The sequence below is a fragment of the Hyperolius riggenbachi genome, chromosome 11, assembly GCF_040937935.1.
Source record: "Hyperolius riggenbachi isolate aHypRig1 chromosome 11, aHypRig1.pri, whole genome shotgun sequence".
Taxonomy (NCBI): Eukaryota; Metazoa; Chordata; class Amphibia; order Anura; family Hyperoliidae; genus Hyperolius; species Hyperolius riggenbachi.
In genome coordinates this window covers 226,067,395-226,080,698 of record NC_090656.1, presented here as the reverse complement: position 1 = coordinate 226,080,698, position 13,304 = coordinate 226,067,395, and the positions used below count along the sequence as shown (strand labels likewise).

Genomic DNA, 13,304 nt, shown 5'->3' with positions numbered 1-13,304 from the left:
CTCTAATAGAGACGAGAGACCTCACTGATTAATTGTTATGTGTTCATGTTTTTGGCAATAGTCCTAAACACATACAGTGCATTTGAACAGTAAAGAGATCCCCATCTGTCATAAGAAAGAAAAAAAACTATTTGGCTGTATTATGAAGTGAGACAGAGTAACCAAGCAGCTCAGGGTGACCCAAACTACTAGGAATGTATAGGGGGATAAAAGGAACCAAAAAGCCCTCCTACTAAAAAAGCAAAGCTTGGTGTAACTGCCTTCTTAAAACAGAAGGAAATTTGCAATAATTCAATTATAAGTGAACATTTGTGGTTACCCACAATGCACTACTACTAAATATGCAAATGATGTGATAAGGTCTCTCCAGATACAAGATGTATTAGCAGCTTGAGTTCCCGTCTGCTCTGCAGTGAGAGGAACACAAAACTGCAGGATGCGCTAGCCAATAGACTGATGGACTCCCCAGGGGCTGTTATCCAAACCTCACACCTCCCTCACAGTCTGTACCATCCCCTATTCCCAGCTTAGTGAATGGCCACACCTTCCCCTCCTGTAATGTACTGCAGTGAGAGGCACAGGAAGGCACGGCAACGGTGGTCACATGACTTCCCTACCAAACAGAAATGAGGTAATTTATCTCTTTCTCACAGCAATGGGGGGAAGGGAAGTGTAGTAAGTATAATCCTTCTAGGAGATAGGCTTCAATCCACTTCAGAGGAAAAATGTGAGAATGAATGCAAGGCTTGCAAGGAAGGGGGTGCAACATGTGGGGAGTAAAGTTACTGAAGAATGTATCTGAAGAGTAATTGATGACATGTTTGTGTTTTTCTGCAGCTGGTCAAGGTGTTCCTATGTGTACAGATGATACATGTAATGGAGACTGTTATCCTCAAAATGGATGCTTTTGTGCTGATTTTACACCCTGTTACAAGAATTCCTGTGACTTAGACAGCAACGAGTGCTGCAGTGCATTTCCTGGGTATTACTGGAATTCAAGTCGGTCATGTTGTACAAGTAAGTAAACTTCTCCGCTCCTCTCTGACTACAGCCACTGTCATCATGTTCATATCAAAGATACTGTTTCATTTGTCCCTGAAGTGACCTTAAGTTAAATGTGATAAAGTAAGCGTGTCACCTAACATTCAACCACCCTATGACTCCCTATGGGGGCTGTACTGTGCTCACCCACTTTGCTAGTGTTTGGGTTACATCAGGTCCAGGAAAGAATCAGTCTGATTGGACAGTGTGGAGAGTGATTAGACTGTCTTGTGAGTTTGTATCACTGTCTGTGTCCCCATCCAGGATGTCCTTCCTTATCACAGACAGCTCACTGCTCTCCCAGCCTCGCACTATACATAGGTTCTCCATCATTCAGGAACACAATCTATGTACCAGCCAGCTGAGAACCGGGTCGGTAATATTGAAAAATCGCTGGCAGGTAGATATCTATCTAAAGTTGGCCACTAATGATCCAATCTTTTTCATCCAATTTTACCAAATACAAATGTAGTATAAAGGAAGATTGAGTGAACGTATTGAATGGATAATTGAGGCAGTTCCCTTCTAATACATACAAATTGTAAGATTGGATGAAAAAGATTGTATCATTAGTGACCACCATCAGTGGTGCTCATCCGGATTCCGGATATCCGGGTAACCCGGATATCCAAACTTTTTTCAGCTATCTGATTTGGATTCGGATTACAGATTTTTTTTCCAAATATTTGGTCGCATACCCGGATATCCAGCGGATATCTGGATCTGAATACTGTAACTAAGGAGATGACATAATTGAGCCAATCAGAGGGCTCCCAGCGGAAGCCCTAGCAACCATTCACAGAGGGGAATCCTGGCCAGCCCCACCTGACCTCATTGAGCCAATCAGAGGGCTCCCAGCCTAAGCCCTGGCACCCAATCACAGAAAGGATCACTGGCCAGCCCCCCTGTATAAAAAGGAGGGCTGCCATGATGAGACATATCATCCCTTGCTTGTGAATGCTCACTGAGAGACATGCTCCAGTGCTGCTGGCCTAGCAAGTGTTTACACAGTGATAACCCTAAAGCTGTTCAGTGATTAACCCCTTTACTATCACTACACTATTGTTAAATCGTGAATTAGCTTGATTGCATTGTGTGACAGACAGTCAGAGTGTGTGCTTCAGTGCTGCTGGCCTAGCAGCAAGTGCTTACAGTGATAATCCTAAAGCTGTTCAGTGATTCACCACTTCACTATCACTACACTATTGTTGTATTGTTAATTAGCTTGATTTCATTGTGTCAGAGTGTGTGCTCAGGGCTGCAGCAGCTGCTATGTGTCTGTCTGTGTGCTGTGCACAGACCAGACCAGCTGCTCCCTGCTGGCCAGCTATTAGCCTTAGCTAGCTACAGTTTAGGTTAGGTTAGGGAATAGGAGGATTACTGTGTTATTGTGTAGTTAGTACTGTAGTACTGCAATCAGTGCTAGTTAGTAGTTGTTAGAGTAGTAGTACTACTGTGTTAGCTTTCTACAGAACTGCTGTGCTGTGAGCAGTGCCAGTGAGACAGTTAGTGTACACTAGTGTCTTCTCCTCTGCTGTCTGACTGTCACACGGCACTAGAGTTGGGCCGAACCTCCGATTTTAGGTTCGCGAACCTGGTTCGCGAACTTCCGCGGAAGGTTCGGTTCGCGTTAAAGTTCGCGAACCGCAATAGACTTCAATGGGGATGCGAACTTTGAAAAAAAAAAATAATTATGCTGGCCACAAAAGTGATGGAAAAGATGTTTCAAGGGGTCTAACACCTGGAGGGGGGCATGGCGGAGTGGGATACATGCCAAAAGTCCCGGGGAAAAATCTGGATTTGACGCAAAGCAGCGTTTTAAGGGCAGAAATCACATTGAATGCTTAATGACAGGCCTAAAGTGCTTTCAAACATCTTGCATGTGTATACATCAATCAGGTAGTGTAATTAAGGTACTGCTTCACACTGACACACCAAACTCCCGGGGAAAAATCTGGATTTGATGCAAAGCAGCGTTTTAAGGGCAGAAATCACATTGAATGCTAAATGACAGGCCTAAAGTGCTTTCAAACATCTTGCATGTGTATACATCAATCAGGTAGTGTAATTAAGGTACTGCTTCACACTGACACACCAAACTCACCGTGTAACGCACCGCAAACAGCTGTTTGTGTAGTGACGACCGTGCTGGACTGGTGCGCACCATGGCGAGAGTGCAGGTTTTGGTGGCTTTACAGCCCATATGGTCGCCTGGCTGATGTAGCTGAATGACAGAACAGTGACTGTCCAGCTGATCAAATTTGGTCTGACCACAATGAGGCAACGACCTTATTATCGTGGGTGTGCCCCCCGAGACACTCATCTAGGCGCCGGTCATTGCTTCATTGTGATACGCAAGCCCCTTCACCACGGCAAGGTAATGATCACGAAGGGGAATGGGCGCATGTACATGCCTTTTCTTTTGTTGTTGCAGCTGCCCGCAGTGCAGCCAGAAAAATTAGGCAGTCATGTACACGCACCAGAAAGATTATTACAGCGGCCGCTGCTAGCAGCGGCCTAAAAAATTCAGCAATCCGCCTGGAGTCCCGGACCCTGTTGGTGGTGGCGGAGAAGGTAGTCAAGCGGCCTGCAGGCAGACATGCTGTGTGGAGGTACTGGGAGCGACTTAGTCTTCTTGGGGCAGGCCAGGCAGCCAGTCACACGGCGTGCAGGCAAAGATGCTGTGTGTGCGGGGACTGACTTAGTCTTGGGGCGGGCAGCAGCCCTCCAGGATCCATGCCTCATTCATTTTGATAAAGGTGAGGTACTTAACACTTTTGTGATTTAGGCGACTTCTCTTCTCTGTGACAATGCCTCCAGCTGCGCTGAAGGTCCTTTCTGACAGGACGCTTGCGGCAGGGCAGGAGAGAAGTTGGATGGCAAATTGGGACAGCTCTGGCCACAGGTCAAGCCTGCGCACCCAGTAGTTCAAGGGTTCCTCATCGCTGTTCACAGCAGTGTCTACATCCACACTTAAGGCCAGGTAGTCGGCTACCTGCCGTTCCAGGCGTTGGTGGAGGGTGGATCCGGAAGGGCTACGGCGAGGCGTTGGACTAAAGAACGTCCGCATGTCCGACATCACCATGAGATCGCTGGAGCGTCCTGTCTTTGACTGCATGGACACGGGAGGAGGATTAGTGGCAGTGGTACCTTGCTGGCGTTGTGCCGTCACATCACCCTTAAAGGCATTGTAAAGCATAGTTGACAGCTGGTTCTGCATGTGCTGCATCCTTTCCACCTTCCGGTGAGTTGGTAACAGGTCCGCCACTTTGTGCCTGTACCGAGGGTCTAGTAGTGTGGCCACCCAGTACAGGTCATTCCCCTTGAGGTTTTTTATACGGGGGTCCCTCAACAGGCAGGACAGCATAAAAGACGACATCTGCACAAAGTCGGATCCAGTACCCTCCATCTCCTCTTGCTCTTCCTCAGTGACGTCAGGTAAGTCAACCTCGTCCCCCTAGGCCGCGAACAATACCACGGGAAGGTTGAGCAGCACAAGCCCCTTGCGATGCCTGCTGAGGTTGTTCTCCTGCCGCTGTCCCCTCCTCCTCCTCCTCCTCCTCCTCCTCCCCCAAAGAAACACCTTGCTCATCATCCTCTGAGTCTGACTCGTCTTCTGCACACGACTTCTCTTCTTCCTCCTCCTTCCCCCTCTGTGCTGCCGCAGGTGTTGAGGAAACAGCTGGGTCTGATGAAAATTGGTCCCATGCCTGTTCCTGCCGTAACGGTTCCTGGTCACGCTCATTCACAGCTTCATCCGCCACTCTACGCACAGCACGCTCCAAGAAGTAAGCGTAGGGAATTAAGTCGCTGATGGTGCCCTCACTGCGGCTCACCAGGTTGGTCACCTCCTCAAACGGCCGCATGAGCCTGCATGCATTTTCCATCAGTGTCCAGTTGTCGGGCCAGAACATCCCCATCTTCCCAGACTGTTTCATTCTACTGTAGTTGTAGAGGTAGTGGGTCACGGCTTTCTTCTGTTCTAGCAGGCGGGAGAACATGAGCAGGGTCGAGTTCCAGCGAGTCGGGCTATCGCAAATGAGGCGTCTCACCGGCATGTTGTTTTTGCGCTGAATTTCCGCAAAGCGTGCCATGGCTGTGTAAGACTGCCTCAAATGCCCACAGAACTTCCTGGCCTGCTTCAGGACATTCGCTAAGCCAGGGTACTTTGCCACAAATCTTTGAACCACTAGATTCATGACATGTGCCATGCAGGGTATGTGTGTCAGCTTCCCCATATGCAAAGCGGCAAGCAGATTGCTGCCGTTGTCGCACACCACGTTGCCTATCTCCAGGTGGTGCAGGGTCAGCCACTCATCCACCTGTTTCTTAAGAGTAGCCAGGAGAGCTGCTCCAGTGTGACTCTCCGCTTTGAGACAAGACATGTCTAAGATGGCGTGACACCGTCTTACCTGGCATGCAGCATAGGCCCTGCGGAGCTGGGGCTGTGTAGCTGGAGAGGAGAACTGCCACTCAGCCAAGGAGGAGGAGGACAGCGAAGAGCATGTAGCAGGAGGAGAGGAGGTGGCAGGAGGCCTGCCTGCAAGCCGTGGAGGTGTCACAATTTGGTCCGCTGCGCCCTGCTTGCCATCGTTCACCACCAGGTTCACCCAATGGGCTGTGTAGGTAATGTAGCGGCCCTGCCCGTGCTTGGCAGACCAGGCATCCGTGGTCAGGTGTACCCTTGACCCAACGCTCTTCGCAAGAGATGACACCACTTGCCTCTCAACTTCACGGTGCAGTTGGGGTATGGCTTTTCTCGAAAAATAAGTGCGGCCTGGCATCTTCCACTGCGGTGTTCCGATGGCCACAAATTTACGGAAGGCCTCAGAGTCCACCAGCCGGTATGGTAACAGCTGCCGAGCTAACAGTTCCGCCACGCCAGCTGTTAGACGCCGGGCAAGGGGGTGACTGGCCGAAATTGGCTTCTTCCGCTCAAACATTTCCTTCACGGACACCTGACTGCTGCTGTGGGCAGAGGAGCAGGAACCGCTCAAGGGCAGAGGCGGAGTGGAGGAGGGTGCCTGTGAAGGTGGAAGGGAGAAAGCGGCAGAAGCAGATAATGCACCTGATGGAGGAGGAAGAGGAGGAGGAGGGTGGCTTTGCTTTTGTGTGCTGCTGCTGCTTTTGCTCAGGTGGCCATCCCATTGCTGTTTGTGCCTTTTCTCCAGGTGCCTTCGTAAGGCACTTGTCCCTACGTGAGTGTTGGCCTTTCCACGGCTCAATTTTTGTTGGCAGAGCGAACAGATGGCTTTGGTCCGATCTGAGGCACACACATTAAAAAATTTCCACACCGCTGAGCCACCCTGGGATGTGGGCACTATGGGGACCTCAGCAGCTGATGCTGAAGGGCAAGTTGGCTGGCTGTACATAGGTGGCGATACATGGTGCCGGACTCTGCCAACAGCTGTTTCTGACGAAGAGCTGCCCCAGCTTCTTTCAGCAACTTCTCTCCTCCTACTACTCTCTGACTCCCCCTCTGAACTGTCCCCCTCTTCATCTCCTCTATTGGGAACATACAGAGGATCCCTATCATCGTCATCATCGTAATCCTCCTGCCCAACTTCGCTTGCCTCAGACAAATCCAAACATGCACCATCAGTAGGTCCTTCATCCTCCTTACACGTTACATCCATAGTGTTGCCGGGTAACTCAAATATATGAGCTGGTGAAAATTCATCTGGCTGTAACAACAATGGCTGTGCATCAGTGATTTCAACACTAAATAATTCTTGCGAAGTGTCAAATGCAGCGGAAGTGGTGCTAGTAGTAGCGCTGGTGGTTGAGCAAGATGAGGTGTTCTGTGTCGCTAAATACTCAACCACGTCCTGACAATCTTGGGAGGTGATGGGACGTGCCTTCTTCCGAGCACTGTACTGTGGGACAGGTCCACACGAAATTACATTTACACGACCTCGCGCAGACCTGCCGGGTGGCCTTCCTCTGGCTCTGGCACTACCTCTTCCTCTACCTGTTTTGTCCATATCGGGTATGCACGGAGTGGTATATCACACTGCGTGCACTCACGTAGGTAGGTGGGTTCACTTAACTGCACAGGTATGCGCACTGATGCGGTGGGTTCACTGAACAGAACAGGTATACAGTGGCGGGTTCACAGAACAGGTATGCAGTGGCAGGTTCACTGAACACAACAGGTATGCAGTGGCGGGTTCACTGAACAGGTATACAGTGGCGGGTTCACTGAACAGAACAGGTATGCAGTGGCGGGTTCACTAAACAGAACAGGTATACAGTGGCGGGTTCACTAAACAGAACAGGTATACAGTGGCGGGTTCACAGAACAGGTATGCAGTGGCAGGTTCACTGAACACAACAGGTATGCAGTGGCAGGTTCACTGAACACAACAGGTATGCAGTGGCGGATTCACTGAACAGGTATACAGTGGCGGATTCACTAAACAGAACAGGTATACAGTGGCGGGTTCACTAAACAGAACAGGTATACAGTGGCGGGTTCACAGAACAGGTATGCAGTGGCAGGTTCACTGAACACAACAGGTATGCAGTGGTGGGTTCACTGAACAGGTATACAGTGGCGGGTCCACTGAACAGAACAGGTATGCAGTGGCGGGTTCACTGAACAGGTATACAGTGGCGGGTTCACTGAACAGAACAGGTATGCAGTGGCGGGTTCACTAAACAGAACAGGTATACAGTGGCGGGTTCACAGAACAGGTATGCAGTGGCAGGTTCACTGAACACCACAGGTATGCAGTGGCAGGTTCACTGAACACAACAGGTATGCAGTGGCAGGTTCACTGAACAGGTATACAGTGGCGGGTTCACTAAACAGAACAGGTATACAGTGGCGGGTTCACTAAACAAAACAGGTATACAGTGGCAGGTTCACAGAACAGGTATGCAGTGGCAGGTTCACTGAACACAACAGGTATGCAGTGGCGGGTTCATTGAACAGGTATACAGTGGCGGGTCCACTGAACAGAACAGGTATGCAGTGGCGGGTTCACTGAACAGGTATACAGTGGCGGGTCCACTGAACAGAACAGGTATGCAGTGGCGGGTTCACTAAACAGAACAGGTATACAGTGGCGGGTTCACTAAACAGAACAGGTATACAGTGGCGGGTTCACAGAACAGGTATGCAGTGGCAGGTTCACTGAACACAACAGGTATGCAGTGGCGGGTTCACTGAACAGGTATACAGTGGCGGGTCCACTGAACAGAACAGGTATGCAGTGGCGGGTTCACTGAACAGGTATACAGTGGCCGGTCCACTGAACAGAACAGGTATACAGTGGCGGGTTCACTAAACAGAACAGGTATACAGTGGTGGGTTCACAGAACAGGTATGCAGTGGCAGGTTCACTGAACACAACAGGTATGCAGTGGCGGGTTCACTGAACAGGTATACAGTGGCGGGTCCACTGAACAGAACAGGTATGCAGTGGCGGGTTCACTGAACAGGTATACAGTGGCGGGTCCACTGAACAGAACAGGTATGCAGTGGCGGGTTCACTAAACAGAACAGGTATACAGTGGCGGGTTCACTAAACAGAACAGGTATACAGTGGCGGGTTCACAGAACAGGTATGCAGTGGCAGGTTCATTGAACACAACAGGTATGCAGTGGCGGGTTCACTGAACAGGTATACAGTGGCGGGTCCACTGAACAGAACAGGTATGCAGTGGCGGGTTCACTGAACAGGTATACAGTGGCGGGTCCACTGAACAGAACAGGTATGCAGTGGCGGGTTCACTAAACAGAACAGGTATACAGTGGCGGGTTCACTAAACAGAACAGGTATACAGTGGCGGGTTCACAGAACAGGTATGCAGTGGCAGGTTCACTGAACACAACAGCCAGGTATGCAGTGGTGGGTTCACAGAACAGGTATGCAGTGGTGGGTTCACAGCACAGGTATGCAGTGGTGGGTTCAATGAACAGGTATACAGTGGCGGGTCCACTGAACAGAACAGGTATGCAGTGGCAGGTTCACTGAACAGGTATGCAGTGGTGGGTTCACAGAACAGGTATGCAGTGGTGGGTTCACAGAACAGGTATGCAGTGGTGGGTTCACAGCACAGGTATGCAGTGGTGGGTTCAATGAACAGGTATACAGTGGCGGGTCCACTGAACAGAACAGGTATGCAGTGGCAGGTTCCCTGAACAGGTATGCAGTGGTGGGTTCACAGCACAGGTATGCAGTGGTGGGTTCACTGAACAAGTATGCAGTGGTGGGTTCACAGCACAGGTATGCAGTGGTGGGTTCACAGCACAGGTATGCAGTGGTGGGTTTACAGCACAGGTATGCAGTGGTGGGTTCACAGCACAGGTATGCAGTGGTGGGTTCACAGAACAGGTATGCAGCCAGACAGGAACAAGTTAAGCCTAACTAATCTTTCCCTGAGAGACAGTCTGTAGCAGCTCGCCCTACTCTCACTAACGCAGGCAGCACACGAGTGACCGTAATGGCCGCCGCTGCCTGCCTTATATAAGGGGGGGTGGGGCTCCAGGGGCTAGTGTAGCCTAATTGGCTACACTGGGCCTGCTGACTGTGATGTAGAGGGTCAAAGTTGACCCTCCATGTGCATTATGGGGCGAACCGAACTTCCGCAAAGGTTCGCCTGCGGGACGCGAACGCGAACCACTGAAGTTCGCATGGAACCGTTCGCAGGCGAACCGTTCGGCCCAACTCTACTCGGCACGTGTCACGTGGCTCTTCGAACTTGGCACGTGTCACCTGGCATTGGCACGTGCCAAGTGCCATGTGACATGTGCCAAATGCCAAGTGACACGTGCCAAGTGCCATGTACACTTGGCACTTGGTACAGGTATGCACTCAAGGTGAATGGAGGAGGGTGACTGTGAAGGTGCAAGGGAGAAAGCGGCTGAAGATTATGCACCTGAAGGAGGAAGAGGAGAAGGAGGGTGGCTTTGCTTTTGTGTGCTGCTTTTCCTCAGGTGGTCTTCCCATTGCAGTTTGTGCCTTTTCTCCATGTGCCTTTGCAAGGCAGTTGTCCCTACGCGGGTGTTGGCCTTTCCACATCTCAATTTTTGGTGGCAGTGAGTACAGATGGCATTGCTCTGATCTGAGGCAGACACACAAAAACATTTCCAAACCACTGAGCCCTGGGGTGATGGCACTATGGTGGAGTCAGCAGCTGGCGTTGAAGGGCATGTTGGCTGGCTGTCCATAGGTGGCAATACATGGCGCCGGACACTGCTACCAGCTGTTTCTGATGACTGTCAAGAACCGGCCCGCGGCACGCCTGCGTATACGGTTCCCGACTGCGGGTTTGACCAGATTAAGCGGGGAACAGCCTTATTTAAGCTACAAACAAGGCTGGAACCCCTCAAAACACCTCTCACTGCCACCACTAGCGTTGCTAGACACTTCCACTCTGCTGTCGAGTCCTCAGCGCGCACTCCGCGTTTTCGTATTTGGGTCAGCTTTGCGCTTAGGCCAAATACGGGAACGCCACGCACCCACACACACACACAGTTGCAATCTTACACTGTCGTGAAGCAAAGACCCACTAACAGTCGTTCCGAACGATACTGTTAGCTACTCGCACTGGCGTTGTTCGTACGTTGGGTCAGCTGCGCGCTTAGGCCAACGTATGACAAACGCCCCACACACAATGCAATTACAATTTCCTACGGTAGTGTTGCTCAAGCGTACAATTAGGCATGAACTTATACACGGTTACACTTCAGTCTCTTCTAGGCTATGAGTGTTAGTTTAGTACGGCAGAAGTCAAACTTATTAAATAATAATTTAATATTCCAGAAAAAACATAGAACAGTGCAGAACTGAATATATACAAAAAGATTACAAAAAAAAACAAAGTAAAAATAGTTACAAGATAAAATGTACAAAGATAACACACAAAGCGATTTTGCTTACCAAAATAAACGGGAAATAAACGTACCAGCGTATCGATCTGGTGTTGTTGCGGGCGGTACGCACTTCTGGTCAGGAACCAGGTTAGTTCTAGCCGTGTGAGCTACCTCCAAGAACTACAAGTTGTGGCTATCCTAGCTGCGGTTTTATACTATGAAATACGCCTGGAGGCTGTAAGCCTGTGTGGACGGGGGGAAGCTAGATTTAATAACATCCTCAGACATAATTTGATTTCCCAGAGATCTGACATCCACATGTGAACAGTGTCCTATACAACAAAAGACTTTGTTAACCTCCAATCTCCCCAGGTTACAGGTGACAATTGATTAAGGCTTTCACATTGCAGCAGGATGTCCTGTGTGATCTGCTTCAAAGCAACTGTCTGATTAAGTGTTTCCTAATTACCTGTTTTCTGGCTGTCCAGAGGAACTGTATGCTAATGTCCCAGCCCCCTGCTTCCAGAGAAATTCACTGCAAATGTAGTACAGCCAGATAACCATCCCTTCAAAGCAGAATACACATGTGAGATATAGCAGACAGAAAATGACAGAGATATGTTCCTGTATTTCCTAATATCATCAGCACCTCAATATATTCCTGACACGCCCCCTCTTCCAGACGGCGCCGGCAGATGATTCTAACGAATCGTCCTGCCAAAGCCGACACTGACGGCCGGGCCTGGGGGGGTAACTCCTTAGCTCCAAGCTACAGGAATGGAAAAGTTGGTCAGGTTGCTGCAATGTGTCGTTGCCCTTGGCAACCTGACGTAACCAACCAGGGGAATGCGAGTCAGTGACAACCGTGAATTTGCGACCATAGAGACAGTGCTGCAGCTGGGGAAGGGTTCCAACCGTCGCTACACGCACTTCCTCTATAGTGGCAGGAGCTATCTCTCGGTCCCTTTGGGGAACGATTATCTGCCGGTCTGCCTCCTCCACTTCGGACAGCTCAGAGGGAATAACTCCCCAGGACCCTCTCAGCCCGCCCCTCCCAGCTGGTGACCTGCTGGCTAGCCCCCTGAGCTCTTCCAGGCTGCTGTCAAATCGAACAGCCCCAGAGAGCTCAGTGCTGCCTGTCACACATTCCAGGAAGGCTGCAGACGGAGAGGCTCCTGGGCCCTCCGGGCCAGGTTCCGGATTGGATGTGGCTGACCCAGCAACATTTGCCACTTCGGTGGACAGTCCCTGTGCTGTAGACCCACTAGCGCTGCGGGTTACCACTGCAGCTGAGGGAGCGTCCACATTAGACGTATCATAAACCACATCACCTTTGGTCTTAAAAACATCGGAAGGGTGAAGACCCGGCCTGGTGCCGTCTGCCCCTTCAGTGGGCAATCCATCTGCTGCAGCCCAGCGACCATTGCTGGTTACTCCTGCAGCCGACGGAGTGTCCACAGGACAAGCATCATTATGTAGCACAACACATATGATATCAACATTATCCGTCTTATACATATTGACATTTAGAACATCACATAAAACATCCACATTATCTGTATCATTACACACATTGCTACTCAGCACTTTACAAGTAGCCTCAACAGTTCCTGCATCGATCACCTCGATAGTCCGTGTGTCATGAATGACATCATCAGTTTCTGCATTCTCCATATCAACATGTCCCACTCCAGGCCTAGGCACTGGAGAATCACTAGGGCTGGCTCCTAGCACACAGTCCATAGCCTCTGGGGCCTCACCAGCACTCCCCACTTGCACTGCGTTATCAAATAGTACCTTGCAAGAGTCCTGAACTTCTGCTGGGGATGCAGGCTCCACGGGGGTTGGATTAGGCTCATACCGGGCTACTAACCGTCCCAGGTCAGTACCCAGCAAAACGTTGGTGGGGATTTTGTCAGTTACCCCAACCTCTTTCAATCCGCTGCCGGCCCCCCAGTCCAGGTGGACCAAGGCGGTGGGTATGGCGGGGGTGACACCCCCAATTCCTCTGACAGCAATCATTTTCCCCAGTATGTACTGCTCCGGGTTCACAAGCTGGGGATGTATGAGAGTCACTTCTGCTCCAGTGTCTCTCAGCCCAGTGGCAACTGTACCCCCAACCGTGACAAGCTGCAGATTCTCTGCATAGCCAGTGGCATTCCTGGTAGCACACAATGCCGTTGGGACTTCACTGGCGTTTGAGGCCTCACTGGATTTTGGGGCCTCCCTCTTCCTCTCTGGGCAAGTCGTGCTGATATGACCCACCCTGTCACATACAAAGCATTTCCGAGTGTCAGTGGTTGGTTGCCTGAATCCAGGAGACAGCGGTGCTTGCCTCCTCTGGGTGCTGGGTGAAACAGGTTTAGCCCTCTGTTCTCCTCTCCAGCTGGGCGTAGTAGTCCTCCGGGACTCAGGTGCTCTATGGGCGGTGTAGGCATCG

General features: G+C 50.6%; 1 protein-coding gene across 1 annotated transcript in view; it reads left to right on the top strand.

Moving 5' to 3' along the window:
- The first annotated feature begins 681 nt into the window (after positions 1-681).
- LOC137538168 (pancreatic secretory granule membrane major glycoprotein GP2-like) overlaps positions 682-13,304 on the top strand; it is a 169,926-nt gene continuing 157,303 nt past the window's right edge. The window contains exons 1-2 of the mRNA XM_068260193.1: positions 682-727; positions 838-1,017. Of these exons, the coding sequence (XP_068116294.1) occupies positions 855-1,017 (163 nt within the window). The 5' untranslated portion in view covers positions 682-727; positions 838-854. The remainder of the gene's footprint in view (positions 728-837; positions 1,018-13,304) is intronic.